The sequence below is a fragment of the Phaseolus vulgaris genome, chromosome 11 (genome assembly GCF_000499845.2).
Source record: "Phaseolus vulgaris cultivar G19833 chromosome 11, P. vulgaris v2.0, whole genome shotgun sequence".
Taxonomy (NCBI): Eukaryota; Viridiplantae; Streptophyta; class Magnoliopsida; order Fabales; family Fabaceae; genus Phaseolus; species Phaseolus vulgaris.
The window spans coordinates 35724002-35744202 of record NC_023749.2 but is presented as its reverse complement, the minus strand read 5'-3'; the positions used below and the strand labels follow the sequence as shown (position 1 = coordinate 35744202).

At 43.6% G+C, this 20201-nt stretch overlaps 2 protein-coding genes across 2 annotated transcripts; both read right to left on the bottom strand.

Annotated features, from left to right (window-relative positions):
- Positions 1–15045: 15045 nt before the first annotated feature.
- Positions 15046–15579, bottom strand: LOC137806276 (uncharacterized). Its single transcript, XM_068606293.1, has one exon. It carries the CDS (start codon positions 15577–15579, stop codon positions 15046–15048), a length of 534 nt encoding a protein of 177 aa, XP_068462394.1.
- Positions 15580–17838: 2259 nt separating this feature from the next.
- On the bottom strand, positions 17839–18531 carry LOC137806260 (uncharacterized). Its single transcript, XM_068606270.1, has one exon. It carries the CDS (start codon positions 18529–18531, stop codon positions 17839–17841), a length of 693 nt encoding a protein of 230 aa, XP_068462371.1.
- Between the last annotated feature and the right edge of the window lie 1670 nt (positions 18532–20201).

Here is a 20201-nt window from a genome sequence, read left to right as displayed (position 1 = left end):
TTAACATGTGTTACACATGGGAGGAAGCATGGAGAGTGTGACTAGTAACATGTCACACTCTCATTGGCTCTTCTAGATCTAGATTTTGAATTTGACTCTCTTTTGGTTGGCCCTAACACTATAAATAAGTGTGCTAGCCTCTTGTAAATTCAAATTATGAAATATAGTATTATGTTGCCCAAATTACACAACAAAAAACTTGTCTTCCTCTCCCTGGGGTAAACACATTCTTAATCTCATTCTTGCACCTTCTAAAGTGAGTTGGTCTAACCTCTCACTCTTCATAAATCACTACATCTTCTCCAAATTCCATTTGGTGCTTCCGCTCATATTTCCATTTCATTCTAACTCCAATAATCCATGCAAGTTAGAATGATAATTTACATCAACCTTAGCCTCCACAAACTGATTATGACAATCAACATTAACTTGCTCAGCCTCAACCTCAACCTCTTCACCCATGTGTATCTCATCATCATCCTCCCCACTCTCAAACTCATCCTCAACAAGTCAACCATCAGACTCATCTACATGAACCTCCCACCATCAACCTCATCTACATCACCTCCTCACCATCAAACTCATCTACATCACCCTCCACACCATTAGACTCCTCACCACCAGTGCCCTCATCCTCAAACTCCTCACCATCATTGTCATAGTTAGCCTCGCTCTGAACTCCTCCATCATTACCACTCTAACCCTATATTCCAAAAGGTTGTCAATAACCACAACTTCTGACACAATGTGTACCACAAATAAATGCATTTCACCATATTTGTTTGCAATGATTACTATATTAATTGCGCCATTGTCATCAAACAAAAGGTGTAACCTATCTTCCAACACAGAATACCCACCACGTGAATACCAAAATTCATTCACTATTACATAGACAATTTCCTTTAGAATTCCTAGTATTTAAAAATAAATCCATTTATCTGAGTCACATGACCATGTAGTTGTCTCACCACCAACATATCCTACTCTGTCAGCATTTAAAAAATTCCCGCCATGGTGGACCACAACGTTAAAAAATCCCTTTATACATGATAACCAATAAATTAAACCTATCCCTGTCAAATATGAATATGCACACAAATATCAAACAAATTACAAAGCAAACCTTCAGTTAATACACCAAAAAGAAAATGGCGGACCATAGAGAAAAAAAATGTGCACATGGTGGTGGGACCCTAAGCCCTAATTAACTATAAAAATGCCTTCAAAGTAATAAACTACACAATAAACCGCATATAAAAAACTCAATGACACTCAAAAAAGAAAAGATTTAATCCTACCATAAATCCTCGATCAAAGCAATCTCACAACAATGCAAGTCAAAATCAAACCTTTGTACCTAATTAGATACCAATTTAAAAACTAGTTTATAAATTTTATTAATAATATAAACTACTTTATATACCAATAATTTTTTAGTCTCTAAAATAGTATCTAATTTAGTCAATATAGTAACTAATTATTTTTTGTCTCTAAAAGTGATTTTTATTTAATGATTTCCTGTAGTGTTGGGTGTTCTTTTTGCTTAAACTTGGAGCTTCTTGGGAATAGAACGTTTCAAGTAAGGGAAACAAATGAGTGATTTTTTAACTAGAGTCCTTGATGAAAATTTTAGTAGAAGAATTTGGCAGTTGCATGTTGAGCCAAAAGCTTTTTTGTTGCATGTAAGGTGAAAGTCCTTCAACTAAGTAAGGAAGAACTTTTAATACATGTGTTTTTGAAATTATGCAGTTACACGTAAAATATGAAGCTCACGTGTCACATAAAAGCTGGAAATTCTTCCATTATATATGGAGTAAAAATTTTACAAGGACATGTATGGTTCATGTTCTTTAGGAATATGTTGATTTTGGAGTCTTTGTTTTGTTTGTCAAACTAGGGTTCTTACTTATTTGTCTATGTGGAGTCTCCATCTTCTTTTAGTCTTAAAGGTAAGTAAACTCATTGTTATTCCTGAAAGGAATAGTTTTACAAAGAGATGTAGGAACGAGTTTCGAAGTTTAATGAAGATAATTTTGTTTTAAGAAGTGTCTCTGTGTTGATCCAAGAGGTTTTGTATGAGTGGTTAATTAAAGATATTGTTTGATACCCCTTCTCTTAGCGATAACAAACACACCTAAGAAAATGTTTTGTTTGAGCACTCTAGTGTGTGCTTCAGATGGTACCCTCACTTAGTGATAATAGACACGCCTAAATGAAGGTTTCGTTTAAGTCACTCTAGTCACAGTTTCGTCTGATACACTTTAGTGAGTGTTTTGTCTACCATCCTCACACAAGTTAATTTTCTTCACGTAAGCCAAGGTATCATCTTACGCACATATTCAAGTGGATTTTCCTAGTTTTTATGGATATTTAGATTACGTACATGTATGTTTATATGTAGAAATTGTTGAATCATATACTTAAATGATGGAGGAGGGCCAAGCACACCTACCCAAGGAAGCCAAGGCACAAGCCAAGGAGAGCGTCTAGACCAAGACCACGACCAAGGTGAGCGTCTAGGACGTGAAGGTGAGCGTCTAGGACGTGAAGGAGGGAGGCTATCCATGGAGCTAGACCGTCTAGGCCCCCTTACAAGATCCATGGCCAAACATGCTCACACACAAGTAAATGAAGCCACGGATGGAAGAGAGAAGGCTTTGTATATGTTTGCATAAAGGCCCATTAGGGGTACTTAGTAGATAGGATAGTGTAGAAAGCACTTTTGATGGAAACATTCTAGAAACTAGGGTTGTGTGGCCGGTCATTGCACATGGCACATGGCTTAGCATTTAGATTTAATTTTGGTTTTCTTTTCCTTAGAAGATAGCTTAACATTTACGTCCAAGATAGCTTATAAATAGGAAAGCTATCTCATTGTATTTTTCAAGTTTAATTGAGTAAGGTTATGCTGCCATTTTTGTGCACAAGCTTTACTTCTCCTAGAAATCTAGGCTCTAAACTTCAATCCTTTCACCTTCTCCCTTGAGCTGGCCGAACCACTCAAACACCATACTCATCATGCACCTACAAGGCCAACACAACTCCTAGGAGGGTCTTGATCATCTCACCCATTGCTTCCGCACCTTATTTTCTACTTTGATTCAAGAAGAACACATGAAAATGCCATCATTTGGTATCATGAGCTTTTGGTTCTTCAAGATGAGTAGCTTGGTCTTTTAAATTTTCAGTTTCTTCTTTATTTCATATTGTCATTTAAATTCCATACTTGTCTTGCTGTTTTTTACTTTTAAATTGTTCTTGGTGTGCTTATGGAAGATCCAACCAAAGCACAATTGTTCAATTGATCTTGAACAAATTCTGTGCAGCTTGTGATAGGATTCCTTACACCATTGAGTGGCTGTTTTCTTTTAGGAATTTGAGTCCTTATTGCTTTCTTAATTTTGCTTCATTTTATGCTTTGAGTCTTTATTTTCTGAATCTATAAATGTTGTGTCAAGTCATGTGAATCCATATTTGTCAACAATTCTTAGTAGTCCTATTATTGGCTTGATTGTTTCTTGCTTTTGGGTCTCTTTAAATTGTTTGAATCTGCTGTTCTTTGATCCTTTGGTGCCTTTCTATTTTTAGTTTGAGTTCATAATTGTGTCTTAGTTCTTACACAATTTCCGTTCTTACAATTCCATTGTGTTAAATTTTGGTTATCTTGCTGTTTTTTTTTCAGTTTTTCAGAATTCCCCTGTTTACACCTTCTCTGTTTTGGCTGTTTTAACCCAGAAAAATATTTCCACCCATAGAAAAATTCTGATTTTCTGGAAAATGCAAGTTTAAAGTGTTATAGAAAAGACAAAAAAAGAATTAGGTCAAAAGAAGCAACAGAAAAAAAATGATAAATCTTACAAAATCAGAGTGCAAATCTTGAGCGCTCCAGCTGGCCTAACCGAACACCAATTTTGAAAAATTTATTAAAAACAAATGGTGCATCCGTTTTGAGTGAATCCAAAGCCAGATTTTAGATAAGATCCTGAATATCTTGCATAACAAATTTCAGAGCCAAATTCCAAAAATACAGATCAGCATAAATCGGGGAACAAACACGTTTTCTGGCCCACAACATTTTCCAGTGGTGCTGTTTTTTTATTTGGTCATCTAATCTAGTGCTTTTCTTTAGGAATTCTTTTGGTGTGCCAACCTTTTATTGAGTACCTTTAATTGTTTGCTTTAATTTCTTGAATCTCCTTCTAAGTTGTCATATTATAAATCCTTTTGGTGGTACTGTTTTCTTTCAATTAAATTTGTTTCTTGCTTTTGTTCCTTGACCTCTCTTTTTGGGTGCTGGAATTTAATTTCTCCCTTGGTGCTTATGTGCATGGAATTTGACTTGGTTTAAGGTTTAGCCCTTGTGAATAGGTGCTGGAAATTGGAGAATTAAAGCCAACATTCTAAGGAGGAGACAAAGCCAAAGCCGAAACAAACTTCCTTGAAACAAACACTACAAACATTTAGGAGATCAACAATCAAGACAACAAAGAAGTGCACTAACCAAAAGGAGGAACAACAAAGGGAGTTTTCTTATTTCCCTTTGCAACTTGGTTTATTGTTAATTACATCTTTTAATTACGTTTTAGACGGTGAGTGTGTCTTCAAGGGCTCAAAGTGTCCAAGAAGCCTCACCTAGGGCCGAATAGTATAGCATTCTTGATTAGTAATTGCTTTTCTTTTGCTCTCATAGCTACGTCTTGCATGTTTATTTTTGTCTAATTTGTGTGCTAAACCGACTAGCTTTGATTGCATAGTTAGCTTGCATTGTTTTCTTGCATTTATTTCTCAACTTATTTGTGTTCTAAGTGTTTCACTAAGAGAAAGTCTTGTGTGAAGATATTGGGGGATAGTTTTTGGCAAGGAAAAGGCTTGGTACTTAAGTAGTCCTTTGTGACTCACCTCCCTTACCTGGAAAACTACCTTCTTTAACTTTCCTAAACTTTTTCAAAGTAAAACACCTATATACACAAAGTTTTAGCCATGTCTTCTTCTTCTCACTCTCCAAAGTCTATAGAAAGTGAAGTAAAATCTTTGAAAACTCTTTTAAAAGAAGTATCCCAAGCGGTACAATTGATATCTTTTAGACAATTGGAGAATGAGAACAAAATCAATGAGTTGGCTAAAGCTCAAGAAGAGAAGTCACAAAAATCACAAAAATAAAAAAAAACTCATGCATCCCATTCTCAAAGTATTGAGTCTCTAGGGGAGGGAAGCCGTAGAATCAATGATTATTACCAACCACCCCCTAGAAGAACTAGGCAAAGGGAACAAGATGTGCCAAGGGAAACAAGAGTAGACCTACCTCATTTTCATGGAAAAGAAAATGTAGAAGTATATCTAGATTGGGAGATGAAGGTAGAGCAACTCTTTGCTTGCCATAGGGTAAGTGAGGAACGAAAAGTACCCTTAGCCACCCTTAGTTTCCAAGGGAACGCCATGTATTGGTGGACCTCTCTCGAAAGAGATAGACGTCTTCATAGGGAACCTTCCATTACATATTGGAATGACCTTAGGGGAGCCCTAAGACGTCGACATATACCTTCCTACTACCATAGGGAGTTGATGGACAAGCTCCAAAGACTCCAACAAAAGAACATGAGTGTGGAAGAGTATAGGCAAAAAATGGAGCTCTACATGATGAGAGCCTCCATTAGAGAAGAGGAGGAAACCACCATAGCTAGGTTCCTTAGTGGCCTATCACTTGAGATAAGAGATAGAGTAGAGCTCTTACCTTATCAAGACTTGAATGATTTGGTTCAACTTTGCATTAAAGTTGAGCAACAAAACTTGTGCAAAACCTCAAGTCAAAAGGTGAGCCCCTATTCTAGCTTTTATCCCAAGAAAGAGTTTAGAAGGGAGGGTAGTACATCCAAGGAAAAACCAAAAGAGCCTACCAAGCCCTTCACCAAAGAAACCTCAACCCCACCCATCCGAGCTAGAGATGTTAAATGTTTTAAGTGCTATGGTAGAGGGCATGTGCAAGCACAATGTCCAAACCAAAGGACTTTGTTTCTTAAAGGTGTAGATGAGTACACTAGTGGCGAGGATGAGCCTAGTGAGAGAGAGGAAGGGGGAGAGGATGAGAGGGTAGCTCCACTAGAGGGAGAATTGCTTATGATTAGGAGAACCCTCAACAATCACCCTAGCACATCCATGGAAACACAAAGGGAGAACATCTTTCATACAAGATGCAATGTTTTAGAAAATATATGTTCCCTCATTGTGGATAGTGGATCTAGTTGTAATTGTTGTAGTGCTAGGATGGTTGAAAAGCTTAAGCTACAAGTAGTTCCTCACCCAAAACCTTACAAACTTCAATGGCTTAATGAAAATGGGGAACTACATGTAGACAAGAAAGTGGAAATCAAGTTTTCCATAGGGAACTACAAAGACAAAGTTTTATGTGATGTAGTGCCTATGGAAGCTTGCCATATCTTATTAGGGAGACCATGGCAATTTGATAAGAAAACCTTGCATGATGGTCTCACTAACGAGATTTCCTTCACCCATAAGTATAAGAAGTTTGTACTTAGTCCTTTACCACATTCTCAAGTGGTGAAAGACCAAATACAAATGAAACAAAAGAGGGATGAGGAAAACAAAAAAAAAAGAGCTAGAAAAAGAGAAAATCCTTAGGGATAGAAAGGTGTGGGAGAAGAGTGTTCCTTCCCACAAGGTTGGTCAACAAGAAAAACCTCTTGAAAATGTTTTTGAAAACTTGCTTCTTGTTGAACAACCAAGCCTTATCTTTTGTAAAGGAGCACTTACATGCACTGCCACAAGTAGTGAACTCATGGTTTTACCTCCTCAAATAGAAAACCTTTTGAGTGAATTTGAAGATCTATTCTCCCAAGAAGGACCCATTGGGCTTCCTCCTCTTAGGGGGATAGAACATCAAATTGACTTTATACCGGGGGCAAGCCTACCAAATAGGCCTGCTTATAGAACCAACCCCGAGGAAACAAAGGAGATAGAATCACAAGTTCAAGACTTGTTGGAGAAGGGTTGGGTTCAAAAGAGCCTAAGCCCTTGTGCTGTACCTGTCTTGTTGGTGCCCAAAAAGGATGGAAAATGGCGTATGTGTTGTGATTGTAGAGCAATCAACAACATCACCATCAAGTATAGGCATCCAATCCCGAGGCTTGATGATATGCTTGATGAATTACATGGGTCAACTCTATTCTCCAAGATTGACCTTAAAAGTGGATATCACCAAATTCGAATCAAGGAGGGTGATGAGTGGAAAACCGCTTTTAAGACCAAATTTGGATTATATGAGTGGTTGGTGATGCCCTTTGGGCTTACTAACGCTCCAAGCACATTCATGAGGCTTATGAATCATACCTTAAGGGATTGTATAGGTAAATATGTAGTAGTTTACTTTGATGATATCTTAGTATATAGTAAAACCCTAGAAGACCATCTAAGCCACCTTAGGAAAGTTCTTCTAGTCCTTAGGAAAAATAGTCTTTTTGCCAATAGGGATAAGTGTACCTTTTGTGTAGATAGTGTAGTCTTCTTAGGCTTTATAGTAAACAAAAAGGGGGTGCATGTAGATCCCGAGAAAATCAAAGCCATCCGCGAGTAGCCAACTCCACAAAATGTAAGTGAAGTAAGAAGTTTTCATGGGTTAGCTAGCTTCTATAGAAGGTTTGTGCCTAATTTTTCTAGCCTAGCTTCTCCTTTGAATGAACTTGTAAAAAAAGATGTTGCATTTTGTTGGAATGAAAAGCATGAGCAAGCCTTTCAAAGGCTAAAAGCTCAACTCACCAATGCACCCATCCTATCTCTCCCAAATTTTTCCAAAACTTTTGAGATAGAGTGTGATGCATCGGGGGTAGGCATAGGTGCGGTTTTGTTGCAAGGTGGACACCCCATTGCTTATTTTAGTGAAAAACTCCATGGTGCCACCCTCAACTACCCCACCTATGACAAAGAGCTCTATGCTCTTGTGCGAGCCCTAAAGACTTGGGAACACTACCTTGTGTCCAAAGAATTTGTTATCCATAGTGATCACGAGTCTTTAAAATATTTAAAGGGCCAACACAAGCTCAACAAGAGACATGCTAAATGGATGGAATTTCTTGAACAATTTCCTTATGTAATCAAATACAAGAAAGGGAGCACCAATATAGTGGCCGATGCTCTTTCAAGACGGCACACACTCTTTTCAAAACTAGGTGCCCAAATTCTTGGATTTGACCACATAAGAGAGCTTTACCAAGAAGATCAAGAACTCTCATCCATCTATGCTCAATGTCTACATAGAGCACAAGGAGGTTACTATGTGTCCGAGGGATATCTTTTTAAAGAAGGAAAACTTTGCATTCCCCAAGGAACACATAGAAAACTCCTTGTCAAAGAATCACATGAAGGGGGACTCATGGGCCATTTTGGAGTTGATAAGACTCTAGATCTTTTAAAAGCAAAATTTTGTTGGCCACACATGAGGAAAGATGTCCAACGACATTGTTCTAGATGTATCTCATGTTTAAAAGCAAAGTCTAGAACAATGCCGCATGGACTCTACACCCCTTTGCCGATTGCAAATGCTCCTTGGGAAGACATTAGCATGGATTTCATTTTAGGACTTCCTAGGACTGCAAGAGGCCATGACTCTATTTTTGTGGTAGTGGACCGTTTTAGCAAAATGTCCCACTTTATTCCATGCCACAAAGTAGATGATGCTCAAAATATTTCTAAACTCTTCTTTAGAGAAGTGGTGAGACTCCATGGTCTCCTTAGAAGTATAGTGTCCGATAGAGATCCCAAGTTTATAAGCCACTTTTGGAAAACTCTTTGGGGTAAACTTGGAACAAGACTACAATTTTCAACTTCTTGTCATCCTCAAATGGATGGGCAAACCGAAGTAGTCAATAGATCTCTTGGAACTATGCTTAGGGCTATCATGAAGGGCAGCCACAAATCTTGGGATGAGTACCTTCCCCACATTGAATTTGCTTACAATAGAGTGGTTCACAAGACTACTAATGCTTCTCCTTTTGAGGTAGTATATGGTTTTAATCCTCTCACGCCCATGGATTTGATACCCCTTCCTAACCCCCAAGATTTTGTGCATAAGGAAGGAGTACTCAAAGCTGATTTTGTCAAGAAAATGCATGAGAAGATTAAAATTCAAATACAACAACAAAATGAGAAGTACACAAAATACAACAACAAAGGGAAGAGATAAATAATTTTTGAGGAAGGAGACTTAGTTTGGCTTCACCTTCGCAAAGATAGATTTCCAAATCAAAGGAAGTCCAAACTAAGTCCCCGAGGTGATGGACCTTTCCAAGTTCTCAAGCGAGTCAACAACAATGCATATAAGTTGGACCTACCTCTTGAATATGGAGTACATGACACTTTTAATGTAATTGATCTTTCTCCATTTGTAGGTACCAATGACGATGACGAGCTGGATTTGAGGACAAATCCTTTCCAAGGGGGAGGGGATGATGGAGGAGAGCCAAGCACACCTACCCAAGGAAGCCAAGGCACAAGCCAAGGAGAGCGTCTAGACCAAGACCACGACCAAGGTGAGCGTCTAGGACGTGAAGGTGAGCGTCTAGGACGTGAAGGAGGGAGGCTATCCATGGAGCTAGACCGTCTAGGCCCCCTTACAAGATCCATGGCCAAACATGCTCACACACAAGTAAATGAAGCCACGGATGGAAGAGAGAAGGCTTTGTATATGTTTGCATAAAGGCCCATTAGGGGTACTTAGTAGATAGGATAGTGTAGAAAGCACTTTTGATGGAAACATTCTAGAAACTAGGGTTGTGTGGTCGGTCATTGCACATGGCACATGGCTTAGCATTTAGATGTAATTTTGGTTTTCTTTTCCTTAGAAGATAGCTTAACATTTACGTCCAAGATAGCTTATAAATAGGAAAGCTATCTCATTGTATTTTTCAAGTTTAATTGAGTAAGGTTATGCTGCCATTTTTGTGCACAAGCTTTACTTCTCCTAGAAATCTAGGCTCTAAACTTCAATCCTTTCACCTTCTCCCTTGAGCTGGCCGAACCACTCAAACACCATACTCATCATGCACCTACAAGGCCAACACAACTCCTAGGAGGGTCTTGATCATCTCACCCATTGCTTTCGCACCTTATTTTCTACTTTGATTCAAGAAGAACACATGAAAATGCCATCAATCCTCACACAAGTTAATTTTCTTCACGTAAGCCAAGGTATCATCTTACGCACATATTCAAGTGGATTTTCCTAGTTTTTATGGATATTTAGATTACGTACATGTATGTTTATATGTAGAAATTGTTGAATCATATACTTAAATGATTTACTTATTTAATTTGGGCAAATTGTGATAAATGTGTGTGTATACATGGAATTGAAATGTAAATGACATGTTTTGAGTAATGTGTAAATTAGAGACATGAATATAAGATGATGTGTGAATTGTAGTATAAGATGGTGTATTATGTATTAGAACCTATGAAAGAGATTTGTACATGTCGGTTGACTCGATTGCCTTTGTACATCTCCGACGATCACATGCCTGATTATCCCTGCCTTCGTTCGTACCTTCCTTCGATCAAACACCTGAAAATGCAAAGACAAAGGGCGCCCTAGAGGCCGTTTGCACTCCGACGCTCAAGTCAATCTTAGGGCTAGGAAACACCAAAACTTAGCTGTATAAAGCTCTGTGTGTGTGTATCCTAAAGCTGCGTAAGAATTAACGTCCCTCATTAGGTTTGATACTGCCCCTTTTATACTTTAAGGTTTCCACTGTTTCCAATGTTTCTGCTAACCGTAATTAGGGTTACTAAGGGTGTGCCTTAGCGCCGCTATCACCCACTCTTAGGGCAATCTAGCGCGTAAGGCTCCCTTACTAGAGTTCAACCTCTGACGGGATGACCACCTGGGTACCAACTTGTGTACCTAATCTCTGAGGCCATCTGTCCTGGGAGTCCCTTAACTGTTCACGTGCCATGCATGCAGTTTACCATTGGAACGTAACCCTTACGGGCCTTATCTCTTCCAGTGGCTCTTTACTTGTGTTACGCCTGAATGCGTCATCCACACCACAAGCATGGGCCCCTCGTGATCTAGGCTTCTCCCTACTGGTAACTGGTGTGTTGTCTGGGATCCACCTCTCATGGCCCAGCTTCGCTGTTTGACTTGCCGAGGTCCGACGACACGTCAGCATATCCTGATGACCGAGGCCTGACCACTCCTCGATCCTCTAGGCGTACCGTTTGCGAGGCACCCTCATTACATGACTGAGGCCTGACCACTCCTCGACACCCTGGGCGTGTCGTCTGCAAGGTGCTGGCCCATGCCGCTCGTGGGGCCTAGCTTACGTGGCCCCACGTCCACTAGCAGTCAACGACACCCGAGGACTGGTCGGTACACAAGCCCCCAGTCTCCAGCTGTTAAATTGTTCAGCGAAGAGACTAAGTCCTCGCCCCTGGCGACCTACGTGGCTCTATGTGACAGGATGTGAACAGTACACCGAAGTGACATTTCTCTGTGCCCATTTTAATCTGCGCACACATGTCTTGATCAAAGACCAGGACTTAACGTCGCTTGCGCTTCTTAGTTTACGTTAAGTATTCGAAAACGCGCGCTTCCAATCACTGTTCCATTATTCTCAGAAACACCTTTGATTGCTTCATCTTCTTCCTCGAGCGCTCTCGCCTTTCCTTTTACAAAGCCTAGAACTTTTAACCGACATTGATTGAAAGCTATGAACTTTATCCTTTGATCGCCCTTATTTTTCGATTTCGCTGCTTGATAACTGGCTGGGATTGTTTAAATTCTTTGCATTTGTGGTTTCCTCTTCCTTTCCTCTATTCCCCTGTTTTTCTGAGTTTCTTCTTCGAGTGTGGGGTTTTTTCTGTTTTTGCTGAATTACGCTATCACCATTTTCTAAACCTTCGTTTTCTTCTTTTCTTTTCTTGCTTTTTAGCTTTCTTTGAGATGGCTTGAACGTCAACAGGCCGAGAATTTCAAGAAAGCCGATGTTGAGCTTATTGAAGACGTTGTCGACGCGTACGCCGCAGGGTTCGAGGACGCCTTTGCTCAGGTTGCCTGTGTGCATCCTGAGATGGACGCCTCGCCCTTCGCGATGTCGAATCACGTCGTGGATGGGCAGATCGTGCCACGGGCTCCACCATCTTAGCTTGTATTTGGTCTTCTAGCATACAATATTCCTTCATATTTATAAATGTTTTACTTACTTTCAACTATCTGAGCTGTTTATCTGCTTTAAACTTGCATGACTTGAACTGTTTGAACGCTGCGCATAACTTGCTTTAATTTGCGTTCTTCGTCTTCAACTATTAACTGTTGTACCTCGCGCTGACGCTTTTTAACAACGCCTTTGACAAACACTTGAACATTAGGTAGCACGCTTCCCTGCCCCATTCTACCGTATACTCATTAGGTAGCGGGATTTTGCATACTAACCTGAACTTGCCCCAGTAGGCAAAGGTGAGGGAACTTTTGGTGGCCGCTCTTCGTACCTACTCCATAAGGCGTGGCAGAGAGAGACCTTCTAACTGACCTCGCTCCTACCTTACTGAGCAAGGAGGCGCTTTACTAATATCGTTGGCGAGTCATGATGCCCTCGTCTTGGCGTTCCTGCTCAAGAGGGAGGCGCTCTACGAACCATCCTGCCCAGTCTCGAGACTTCTAGCCCGAGGTGAAACTCACACTGACCTCGTTCTTGCTGTATAAAGTCTAGGGAGGATTTAACTAGTGAACCTTACTTTTTTCCCCTGGCGTTCTCACTCAAAGGGGAGGGGGGAGCTCTCTATGAACCATCCCTCTTGCCCTTGAGACTTCTAACCCCTGGGGAAGGTTCCAAGCTGGCCTCGCGCTTGCTTAAAGTCAGGGGAGGACTTAATTGTGAACTGCGTTGTTCAACCTTGGCGTTCTCACTCGAGGGGGAGGCGTTCTCTGCGAACTTACCTTTCTCGCGCTCGAGACCTCTAACGCAAGGGGATGACTCGTATCTGACCTCACATTCGCTAAAAGGCGAAGGAGGATTTCTCTGGTGAACCACACCTGTTCATTCTTGGTGTTCTCACTCGAGGGGGAGGTGTTCTCTACGAACCTACCCTTCCCACTCTCAAGACTTCGAACCCAAGCGAACGGTTCGTAACTGACCTTACCTTCGCTCAAAGGCGAAGGATAATTTCACTGGTGAACTGTTTCATTCAACCTTGGCGCTCTCACTCGAGGAGGGGGGTGTTCTCTGCGAACATACCCTTCCCACTCCCGCGACCTCTAACGCAAAGGAAAAGTTCGTATCTGACCTCGTATTCGCTCGAAGGTGAAGGAGGATTTCTCTGGTGAACCATTTCGTCCAACCTTGGCGTTCTCACTTGAGGGGGAAGGCATTCTCTACGAACCTACCTTTCCCTCGCTCGAGACCTCTAACGCAAGTAGACAGGTTCATAACTGCATTGTGCAAACACTCGCGAAGATACTTCAATTGAAATTTATTGGGTGACCTTGTTAAAAAACTCTTATAAGGGAAAAAGAGCGTCCCCTAAGAACTATGTACAATGCTACAGTTCAACTGAAATAAAACTTAAGGTTGGTCGCATTCCATGTACGAGGAATCGTGCCTCCCTCCAGCGTCTCAAGCCTGTATACCCCATTCCCAAGGGCCTCTGTCAATTTGAAAGGACCAGTCCACTTGGGGGACAACTTGTTCTCTAGCTGATATGGGTGGGCCTTCCGCATCACCAGGTCGGTGACCTGGAACTGACGAGGCTTCAGCTTTGAGCTATGCTTATACTCCACCTTTCTCTTTAATGCTTCAACTTTAATTCTTGCTTCCTCCATGACTTCATCCAGTAGGTCCAGATTCACCTTTCTCTCTTCGTTGGACTCCTCGGCCACAAAGTGCTGGAAGCGTGGCGAGCTCTCCTGGATCTCCATTGGAATCATCGCGTCCGACCCATACACCAAGCTGAAGGGTGTCTCTTTGGTGGTGGACTGGGGAGTGGTCTGGTAAGCCCACACAATTCTAGGAACCTCCTCTGCCTAGATTCCCTTGGCCTTCTCGAGCCTCCTCTTCAGACCTTTGAGCAGAACTCTGTTGGCAGACTCGACCTGACCATTTGTCTGGGGGTGCTCGACTGATGCAAACACCTGCTTTATTCCAACTTCTGAGCATAGCTTGCCCAACTGTTGACGTGCAAACTATGTGCCATTATCAGACACCAAACGCTTCGGCACCCCGAAGCAACACACTATATTCTTTCACACGAAGTGCGTGATCTTGTGGGTCGTGATCTGCGCCACTGGCTCAACCTCGATCCACTTCGTGAAGTACTCTATGGCAACCACGAGGTACTTCATATGCCTTATCACCAAAGGAAAGGGTCCCAGGATATCGATCCCCCATGTATGAAATGGCCAAGGGTTGTAAATCGACCTGAGCTCCTCTGGCGGCACCTTATGCCAGTCAGCATGTTGCTAACACTGCTTGCACTGCTGTGCGTACCTCATGCAGTCTTCCCTTACGGTTGGCCAATAATATCCCGCACGAATGGCCTTCGATGCTAAAGATCAACCAATGATATGACTCCCACATATCCATTCGTGAAGCTCTGCCATTATACGCACGCATTGGTCTCCGCTTACACATAACAAGATTGGGTGTGTGAACCCGTGCCTAAACAGCTCTCCGTCAATGAGAGTGTACTTGGCAGGAATTTTTCTTTATTTTCCTAGCCTCTGCGGGTTCCAATGGGAGTACCCCATCAGCCAAGAAGCGCTTGTAGGGCGTCATCCAGGTTTCTCCTCCTTTGACCAGGCAAACCTGCATCGATTCCCCCCAGGATTGGATATGCTTATCCTGGGAGTCTTCAGTGTCTTCTGGGTCAGTGATCGAAGACTCCTCGCCCCTCCTCTCATCGTGCTGACCTGGTGTACCCCACCAAGTTATCTGCAGTGAAAGTTGGAGGTGTCTTCAGGGTATCCTGTATGACCGTCCTCTACCTGCCCCCCTTACCTAAACTGGCGAGCTTAGCTAGCAAGTAAGCTCGGGCATTCTGCTATCTTGGGACATGCATTAGCTCGAACACCACGAATGACCCCTTAAGAATCTGGACATACCCTAGGTATGCGACAATCTGAGGGTCCTTGGCCTGGTATTCTTCAATCACCTGACCTATGACTAATAGGGAGTCGCTTTTTGCCAACAGACTTTGTGCACCCATATCTTTGCCCAGTAGCATGCCAGCGTTGAGGGCTTCGTACTCTGACTGGTTGTTGTTGGCCTTGAAGGCGAACCGTAGGGCCTGCTCGATCAATAGCCCATTTGGTCCCTCCAAGATGACGCCTGCCCTGCTGCCTTGTTGGTTAGAGGACCCGTCTACAGAGAGCACCCACCGGAAGTTGGCTTCCTCTTGGTGTGCATTTGCTGAGAAGAGCTCTACCATAAAATCTGCGTAGACCTGATCCTTGATAGGACCTCGGGGCTCGTACTGGACATCGAACTCCGAAAGTTCCACTTCCCAGCGTACCATCCTTCTCGCCACATCCGATTTCTGTAGCACCTTGAGGATAGGCAGGTCTATCATCACCATTACCGTAAAGCTTTGGAAATAATGGCGAAGTCACCTAGCTGAGAATACCACTGCTAAGGCTGCCTTCTCTACGACCTGGTATCTTACCTCAGTCCCTTACAATACTTTGCTCACAAAGTATATAGGCTTCTGCACTTGGTCCTACTCCTGCACAAGGACCGAATTGATCGCCCGCTCCGTTAGAGCGAAGTATATGCGGAGTGGAGTACCCAACTGTAGCTTGCACAATGGGGACTGGTCAGGTACTCCTTCAACTTGAGGAACGCCTCTTCGCACTTTCTGGTTCAGATGAACCTGTTGTTCCTCCTCAGACATTGGAAGTAAGGGTGACCATTGTCTCCTCCAGCTGATACAAATCTAGACAAAGCGGCCATCCGCCCTGTCAATTGTTGCACCTCCTACACGGAGATTGGGCTTCTCATCGTGAGGATTGCAGCGCACTTCTCGGGGTTTGCCTCTATCCCACGCTCGGTGAGTAGGAAACCTAAGAACTTACCCGCTTCCACCCCGAACACACACTTTTCGGGGTTCAGCTTCAGTCTGTACTTAGTTATTGTCGTAAATAGCTCTTCTAAATCAGCCACATGCTGATCTTTCACCTGTGAGGTCACCACCATGTCGTCCATATAGGCCTGCACGTTTCGCCTTATCATGGGTGCGAGCACTCTATCCATTAGCCTCTGGTAGGTGGTGTCTGCATTCTTTAACCCAAAGGGCATCACCATGTAATAGTAGCAAGATAGATCTATCATGAACGTTGTCTTGCATTCGTCCCTGGGATGCATCTTAATCTGGTTGTATCCAGAAAAAGCATCCAGGAAGCTGAGCATTCTGCAGCCCGAGGCGCTGTCCACCAAGGCGTCAATGCTTGGTAGAGGATACAAGTCCTTCGGACAAGCTTTGTTGAGGTCTGTGAAGTCGACACACATCCTCCACTTTCCATTGGCCTTCTTCACCAAGACCACGTTTGCCAACCACTCAGGGTACTGGATCTCCCTTATGTGGTCGGCGCTCAACAACTTCTTCGTCTCTTCTTTTATGACCTGCCGCCTTTCTTCGTTGAACTTCCTTCTTCTCTGACGGACAGGCCTGACCTTGGGGTCCATGGTGAGGTGGTGGCACAAGAAGTATGAGTTTATGCTTGGCATGTCTGAGGCGGTCCATCCGAAGACATCCAGATGTCGTGCTATGACCTCGGGGATCTGGTCCTGCGCTACTTGGCCTAGTGATTTGCCAAGTTTGAACGTCTTTCCCCCAATCTCCCTCTCCAGGACTTCTCCTGCTAGCTCGGGTTGCCTTTCCCAGGTGATCTCTGCACAGGCGATCTTTGCAGGGGTGATTCTTTCTTCACTCGGTGCCCTGGTGGTGACCATGAACACCCCTCTCTTGGTCTTGAGGTTGTTTTCGTAACATCTCTTAGTCTCCTTCTGGTCTGACTTGATGGTTATCACCTTTCCTCCCAAGTCGGGCAACTTCATCTTCATGTGCCTCGTCGATGCCACCGCCCTCAACCTGTTCAACGTAGGTCTACCCAACAGTATGTTATATGTGGAGGGGGCATTGACGACGAGGTACCTGATGTTCTCCGCACGGGACGCAACACCATCAGTGAAGGTGGTCCTCAACTCTAAGTGCCCACGCACCTCCACCTGGTCTCCCGCAAAACCGTACAAGCAGCCAATATAAGGCCTCAGTTGATCAGGGGACAACTGCAGCTTATTGAAGGTCGTCCAGAACATCACGTCTGCCGAGCTTCCCTGGTCTACCAGTACACGGTGTACCTTTCTCCTTACGGTCACTACTGAGATCACCACTGGGTCATTATCATGGGGAACAACATCTCAGAGATCAGCCTTTGTGAAGACAAGATTGACGTTGAGATCTTCATCTGCCTCTTGCGCCTCTACTAACATTACTGCTCGTGCATACTTCTTCCGCTGAGAAGCGGTGCACCCTCCGTCTGAGAAACCACTGCAATTATGTGGATTTCGCCATGTACGGGTATCTCGTGTCCCTGATCCTCTCCTAACGTTGTCGAGTTCTGGGCTCCCAGTGACTCCACCAGGTAATTCTTTAGGAAACCATTCTTCACCAACTCGTCTAACTGATGTCCCAACGCCAAGCAGTTGAGTAAGGGGTGGCCAAACGCTTGGTGGAACTCGCATCAGGCGTTGTTGTTAGGCCCTAACTTCTTGTCAGTCTTAGCGGATATCTTCGACCTCTCCGCTATGTTGGGGACGACGATTAGGTCCTTCAATTCTACCACAACGTTGTGCCTAGGTGGCACATTCTCCCTTGTGCGGCCCCTAGTCTGGGCTTCCTGGGCTCGTAAGGCTGCTGCTTCGCTAGAGCCCTCTTCTCTGTTGTTGCCTCATGCACCCCCAGGGGTTGAGGTCGGCCTGGTGCTCGTGGGCGCGTAGGGACAACGCATGTGCGCTTCTCATTGACTTCTCCCTCCGCGACAATGTGAGCCACCGCTCGACGCCTTATCTCATCGAAAGTTTTGGGGCGGTTCTTGATGAGTGATTCGCTGAAGGGTCCAGGCACAATTCCCTTCCTGAACGCATGCACCATCATGGTTTCATCCTTGGTGTTCAGCCTCACCACCTGCGCCCCAAAATGGTTGAGGAATTCCTTCAAGGACTCTCCCTGACACTGTCTTACGTCAAAAAGGTTGTAAAAAATGGGTGGGGGAGCCCGATTCGCGATGTATTGCTCTTTGAACAACTTAGACAATTGCGCGAATGACATCACGTGGCCATCAGAGAGGCTGATGAACCAATCCATCGCCGTTCCCACTAGTGTACTCATGAACAGCTTGCATCGCACCGCGTCAGAGCCCCCAACCAACATCATCTGCGTATGGAAGGTCGTGAGATGAGCCTCTGGGTCCTCTACCCCTGTGAAGGTGGCTTTGGGCTTCACGAACGTGGCTGGTATCACAGCGTCCATGATCGCTTGCGAGAAAGGCATTGGGAAATTCCTGGATGGTGTCGTAGGTTCTTGATCTTCCACCTCACGTTCCCCTTCTTAATTCCGCAACCCCCTACGCAATTCCTCGTTGGTTCTTTGCAATTCTTCATTCCTTGCCAGCGACGTAGCCAGATCAATCTGGATGCGTTCTTGATTCCCTCTTGATGCAGCCACCGTTTCTTGGAGAGCCTGCATCGTTTCCATGATCTATTGCAGGGTGAGACTTTCGCCTCCATTCGGTGCAACAAATCCTTGCTTCGTATATCTCATCTTGGTTGATCTTTCCTGTTCTTGCGGATGGGACAACGTTTTAGATCGTGCCCCACGGTGGGCGCCAAATGTACCTGCCGGTTGACTCAATTGCCTTTGTACGTCTACGATGATCACACGCCCGATTATCCCTGCCTTCGTTCGTGCCTTCCTTCAATCAAACACCTGAAAATGCAAAGAAAAAGGGGGCCCTAGAGGCCGTTTGCACTCTGACGCTCAAGTCAATCTTAGGGCTAGGAAACACCGAAACTTAGTTGTGTAAAGCTCTCTGTGTGTGTAGCCTAAAGCTGCGTAAGAATTAGCGTCCCTCATTAGGTTTGATACTACCCCTTTTATACTTTAGGGTTTCCACTGTTTTCGCTAACTATAATTAGGGTTACTGAGGGTGTGCCTTAGTGGCACTATCATCCACTCTTAGGGCAATCTAACACGTAAGGCTCCCTTACTGGAGTGCAACCTCTAACGGGATGACCACCTGGGTACCAACTTGTGCACCTAATCTCTGAGGCCATCCGTCCTGGGAGTCGCCTAGATGTTCACGTGCCATGCATGCAGTTTACCATGGAACGTAACCCTTACGGGCCTTATCTCTTCCAGTGGCTCTTTACTTGTGTTATGCCTGAATGCGTCATCCACACCACACGCATGGACCCCTCGTGATCTAGGCTTCTCCCTACTGGTAACTGGTGTGTTGTCTGGGATCCACCTCTCGTGGCCCAGCTTCGCTGTTTGACTTGCCGAGGTCCGAGGACACGTTAGCATATCCTGATGACCGAGGCCTGACCACTCCTCGATCCTCTAGGCGTACCGTTTGCGAGGCACCCTCATTACATGACCGAGGCCTGACCACTCCTCGACACCCTGGGCGTGTCGTCTGCAAGGCGTTGGCCCATGCCGCTCGAGGGACCCAACTTACGTGGCCCCACGTCCACTAGCATTCAACGACACCCGAGGACTGGTCGGTACACGATCCATAACTTCACTAATGACCTAAGTCTAAGATGACCTAAATCACATAGATTGAGACATCATGTAGTTTTAAATTGAAGAGAAATTTATTGCACATTTAACACACTATGAGTCATAGATTTTGGATATTTTGAACTTACCTCGTACCCTTGAAATTAAAGTGTGAGATATTTATGTAAAAAAGTTGTTAGTCTCTTATAAAACTTGCTTAATATTGATCTTCGAGCATGCATTGAAAGATCTTTCTTGATGAATATCCTTTATTTGGAAATGCATGTGTATATGGATCTTATAAAAAGACATCAAGAGATAAATTATAAAATTAGGCGTGAAAGCAATAATCTAGAATTTTATCGTTTTCATATTTATTCTTAATATAGTATTAAGAGGTTGAAATGATGCACACACTT

Coding starts and splice junctions, on each gene's coding strand:
- LOC137806276 (XM_068606293.1), bottom strand. CDS start 15,579: ATGGTGATGATAGACCTGCCTATCCTCAAGGTGCTACAGAAATCGGAT.
- LOC137806260 (XM_068606270.1), bottom strand. CDS start 18,531: ATGGACGCTGTGATACCAGCCACGTTCGTGAAGCCCAAAGCCACCTTC.